Source organism: Nannospalax galili, unplaced genomic scaffold (assembly GCF_000622305.1).
Source record: "Nannospalax galili isolate Female #2095 unplaced genomic scaffold, S.galili_v1.0 scaffold1200, whole genome shotgun sequence".
Classification (NCBI taxonomy): domain Eukaryota; kingdom Metazoa; phylum Chordata; class Mammalia; order Rodentia; family Spalacidae; genus Nannospalax; species Nannospalax galili.
The window spans coordinates 2,644,974-2,650,680 of NW_008347131.1; the positions used below are offsets into that span (position 1 = coordinate 2,644,974).

The 5,707-nt window shown below is 35.5% G+C and overlaps 1 protein-coding gene across 1 annotated transcript; it reads left to right on the forward strand.

The window, feature by feature from the left end:
* Positions 1 to 3,272: 3,272 nt before the first annotated feature.
* LOC103742589 (olfactory receptor 4A5-like) lies at positions 3,273 to 4,229 on the forward strand. The gene has a single exon (XM_008843679.1). The coding sequence runs from the start codon at positions 3,273 to 3,275 to the stop codon at positions 4,227 to 4,229; it is 957 nt and encodes a 318-aa protein (XP_008841901.1).
* The last annotated feature ends 1,478 nt before the right edge of the window (positions 4,230 to 5,707 follow it).

Consider the following 5,707-nt stretch of genomic DNA (forward strand, 5'->3'; position numbering starts at 1 on the left):
AATGTTCTGCACATAAAGTGAGAATTATTTCCTTGTTACAATGTCGCAGGAGATTTCTGAGAATTTACTTGTATCCAAGCTGGTAGATAACATAGATGGTATTTAATCCTCAAGTTGTCAAGTTCTCTTATCTGTCACTACTTACAGAAGTAGACAAGTTTTGCCTTGAGGATTAGAAGGTGTAGGGGAGTGCTTACAGTTAAGAAAGGGCTTTGGAAGAGTCTGAATGAGTTGAAGATTTTAGAGTTCTGCAATATGTATGAGAAACCATCTCAGTTCTTTTCCCATTGTTATCTTAATAGTTAAGCACACAGATGTGAATCTTGAAAACAAAATCCTTGATTTCTCATCCTTAAGTCAATGAAGAAAAAATTTAATTTTACGGTTTATTTTTCTTTATTTGTGCCATCAGAAACAGACTTGGACAAGTTAATTTCCACTAATGGGATAAATTTAACACTTGATCTTAGCTGAAAGGCCAAGAAGCAATTGGGGATAACTTTTATACATTGTTGTGTGAAAATGTTTTTTCAAATTTTTCTATGAAGATACTTTTAGAGAAGATAATGATGGTCAATTTTCTTTGTACAGTAAGTGTCTCTGTATCTGTCTTCATAAGTATACTTTCACCTTTATATATTGTGGTAACCATCAATAAAAGAGACAATAATTATTTTTTCTTCACAAGTCAAATACTAAGGTGAGTTATTGAGTAACAGACTATGTAGAATTGGTGAGTAATGTGATATGCTAAACTATAGTTAATATCTTAAAAGATTTGTAGTCTCATAGGCAGGGTCTTCATTGATGAATATTATAATATACTAAATTATAGCTAATACCTTGAAGGATGTGTAGTCTTATAGGCAGGGTCTTCATTGGTGAGTATTGTGATATACTAAACTATAGTCAATGCCTTGAAGGATGTGTAGTTTCATAGGCAGGATCTATTTTTACTGGTAAAATTAAAATTGAAAAGTGCTGAAGCTCATTATTGAAATATGCATACCATATTTGGTTTAATTTTATAGCCTAATTTCTATTATTTTTCACATTACTCAACATGTATTATTATTTACATGTGCAATGATAAAATCCAGTTGATCTATTTTGTGTTCTGGAATTTTATTTCATATCATGAGCTAAGAAAGAAATATAATTCTTTAAAATATTTGTATTGGGGCTGGAGAGATGGCTCAGGGGTTAAGAACACTGACTGTTCTTGCAGAAGACCCAGGTTTGAATCCCAGTACCCACCATGGCAGCTAACAACTGTCTGCAACACCGGTTCCAGGGGATCCGACAGCCTCTTCTGTCCTCCACAGGCATTGCACAACATGGGTACACTTACTTACATGCGGGCATAACACTCATACACATAAAATAGAATAATAAATAAAATATTTTTTAAAATGTATTAAAATTTAAAAGTACACATGCCAAGTATTTTAGAATACAAAGTTATAGGTGTCTTTTATATTAACAAAATTTGATATATGTGACTCTTAAAATGACCCAACAAACATCTCAGTACCTGTACATAAATAAACTCATAAGAGAGCCCCTAATCTACTGTCACTTAGTTTCATAGTTATTTTAAAGTACTATAATATTTTAATAAACTGTAGTAAATTCTTTTGTGCATAAAAGTATAGTCATATAAGTTAAAGTATAGTCAATCAGGGTGTGGTGGTGCACACCTTTAATCCCAGCACTCAGGATGCCGAGGTAGATGGATTTTTGTGAGGTTGAGGTCAGCCTGATCTCAGGCCAGCTGAGACTATGGAGACACCTACAGTTTTCATAGTTTAAAACTTTTTCAACACATAAACAATATAGTATATCACATACTTTAAAGGGTCTATTTTTACACACACACACACATGTTAACACACATATGTTAAAGAGACTATACAAACACTACACATCTTAGAAACATATGACAGAAGCATCAATGGAACAGGACAACTTTTAAACTTATGTTATTCAGCATGTGCACAGTTTTAACATCTCCTGAATCAGATTCTGGCAGTAATGGGAATGAAACACACAGACTGAACATCAAGGCTCACTACTCAGTAAGCCTCAGAGGCTCCTCACGTCTTTCTCTGCTACCACTGCTAAATCAGTGCGAACAGGATCCCTTTGCTTGCTTCTAGACAAGGTGCATTCAGTGGACACCATTGTGGCTGTTAGAAAGCTGCAAAGTAAGAGTCAGATGAAATAACTGCTACAGACAGAAATGTGCTGAATATTTTATAATAACAATGCAGTTTAATGCCAGTGCTCTTACAATTCAATGACAGATTTAAGAAGAATTAAAGTCCTTTGTGATATGCAAGTTGATTTTCATTTTTATTGAGCTTCTGTACATGTATGAAAATTGATACTTTATAGTGCAACATTATAAAAATGTGCCCAAAGACTAAGATCATATTTCAAAGATAAACTCAATGAATACAACCATTTCCAAAGAATGACTCTGTATTAATTGATGTGTCAGTTTATTGACTCTAAGTAGCAAATTTCTCGAAAGAAAGACTACCTTCACTATATATAGTTATTGCCAGCAGTTCCAACAAATGAACGTATTTTCAATAAGAAGTTTCAGGGTATTAATAACTGTGGTATAAAGACAGCATGTAGAATAATGGGTTTCATCTTGTCACACTCATATGCATGTGCCTCTATTTTCTTTCATTGTCACCCTTCTCCACTGACCTCTCTTGTGCCTCATATGACTCTTACCAGCTCCCTTCCTTTCTGCCAGTTAACATGTTCTTCAATTTCCTACTACAAGTATTCCATTATGCTGTTTATCAGTACTCTTAACATCCCTTCTAATGATTCATTTGAAGGTAAAATAAGAAGTGTGCAAATACGAAATCAGTAGATGGTAATATACGATGAAGATCTTGTCATAAATTAACAAAATTGAGAAAAAAGAAAGCTGCATAGAGTTTAGCATTTGAGGATATGAGCTTTTAAATACACAGACAAAACTGACAGACCCCTACCCAAAACATCCACTGAGGACATGGGAGAGAACTTCGGATTGTAGGCTTGACCCAACATTTGAAGGGAAAAATATGATGAGAGTTTGTAGAATTCCTTGGAAGAGAACATGAAAACTGCACTATGGATGTCTAATACAGGTCACAACTGTAGAAGATAATGATGAATGTACTTAATATGGTAATGAATTCACTGCCATGTTAACAATTTCATGGTAGACCCCGGTCACCTGAGCACTCATCTCTGAAACCAGCCTTATGAAAAAGTCCACGGGAAACAACATCAATATCACAGAATTTGTCCTCCTGGGCCTCACTCAGGATCCTGCAGGGCAAAAAGCATTATTTGTCATGTTCTTACTCATGTACATTGTGACAATGCTGGGCAACACACTCATTGTGGTGACAGTCATTGTCACCCCCTCCTTGGGATCTCCAATGTACTTCTTCCTTGCCTGCCTGTCACTCATGGATGCCGTGTATTCTACTACCATATCACCTAAGCTGATTATGGACTTGCTATGTGATAAGAAGACTATCTCTTTCACAGCTTGCATGGCTCAGCTCTTTGTGGGACACTTATTTGGTGGTGCTGAGGTCTTCCTTCTGGTGGTGATGGCCTATGATCGCTATGTGGCTATCTGTAAGCCACTGCACTATTTGACCATCATGAATCGACAGGTTTGCATTCTTCTCTTGTTGGTGGCTTGGGCTGGAGGCTTTGCACATTCTGTGGTTCAATTTCTTTTTGTTTACAACCTTCCATTCTGTGGCCCCAACGTTATTGATCACTTCATGTGTGACATGTACCCATTATTGGTACTTGTATGCACAGACACATATTTAATTGGGATCACTGTCGTTGCCAATGGTGGAGTTATCTGTATGGTGGTATTTTTCCTTCTCATAATTTCTTATGGAATCATTCTAAACTCTCTCAAGGCTCATAGTCAAGAAGGGAGGCACAAAGCCCTGTCCACCTGCATCTCCCACATCACAGTGGTTGTTCTCTTTTTTGTTCCCTGTATTTTCATGTATGTTAGACCTGTTTCCAACTTTCCTATTGATAAATCCATTACTGTTTTTTATACAGTTATCACTCCCATTTTGAATCCTTTAATCTATGCCTTGAGAAATTCAGAAATGAAAAAGTCTATGGAAGTTCTACTGTGCAAACTATTACCTACAGTTAGAATAAAAATGTCTTCTTGCTGAATGTGCTACTTTTGAACTAACATGGAACAGTTCTAAAAATGATGATGGAACCTACTCAATGCATCTCTAAGGCATTTTTTTCACAGAAAGATATCAAGAAAAAGCAAAGCAAAATAAAATCTTTAATATTAGAATCAATAGAAAATTTCTGGAAGATAATAAATGGCATAGGACCTTGTCGTATTTCAAGTAAAGATGAAAACTTTTTCCTCTATATTTTATAATTTTCATCTTGGTTTGAAAAATACCACAGACCAACAACATCCTTTGTTTTCAAAGGGGAATAGACAAGGCAATTTTTAGAATGTATGTTCACTCACATTCATGAGAAAGGAATCATGACTAGTAGACAAATTTCTGTGACCAAAAGAGATTTTAAAATGGAATTGCTCATTTTATTGTCTTTTTGAGACAGAGCCTCCCCTGCAGCCCCAGCTAGCTTGGAATTCACTATGTATATTAAGCTGATCTCAATCTCACAGAGATAAGCCTCCCTTTGCATCCCAAGTGCTAGGATTAAAGGTGTGCACTGTCAAGTCTGGTGTTTTTTAATCATTGTAGGTTATCCATCTAGGTAACCTATGCCCAGTATCTTAAAATTAATTCTATACTATACTTTCCTGTTTCTACCCTTCTCCTTGACAGTTGCTAAATAGTATATGTGTCTTTCTAAAGACATTATTTGTGAACAAAATTTGTTAGATGAGATACTTTGATCATAACATCATATCCTTGTTTTGATTATAGAAAACATTAAACAAAAATAAACATTTTATGGTGTTTCTTTTTTTCTGTGATGTTTTTTTAAAAAAAGAAATGAAATCATGAAATTTGCAGGTAAATGGATAGAACTAGAAACTGTTATACAACTTTTAAGTTCCACAGGCTTTAAATTTTTCAACACTTTAAAAGTTCAATGCCTCTTCTAAAAATTCAGTCTCTTGGGGCTGGAGAGGCAGTTCAGCAGTTAAGAGCACTGGCTGCTCTTCCAAAGGACCTGGGTTTGGTTCCCAGCACCCACATGGTAGCAAAAAACCATCCTTAACTCCAGTTTCAGGGAATCTGGTGCCCTCATCTGACCTTTGCACAACAGGAGTGCACTTACATACATGCAGGCAATACACTCATGCACATGAAAGAAAATAACAAAATATTTTAAATTAAAAAAGGAAAATCTAGTCTCTTAACCCAGAGATAAGCAATGCGTAGCTAGTTTTGAAAACCAGAGAGAACCATGTTACTCCTACAATGTACTGACAAATTATACATAGCAGATCAAGAAATATATCTCTAGGTAAGGTTTATCTGAGAACAATTGGTCTTTGCCTAGGATTTATCTACATGACACACAGTAATTAAAAGTACCAGACTGGTGGAACTAATCTTCTTGGGTGTTTAACAGACATACTCTGAGGTCTATAATAATTTGGTCAGAGGGACATAAAGGACACTTTTTGCTCCTTGCCCTCCTAGGTCAA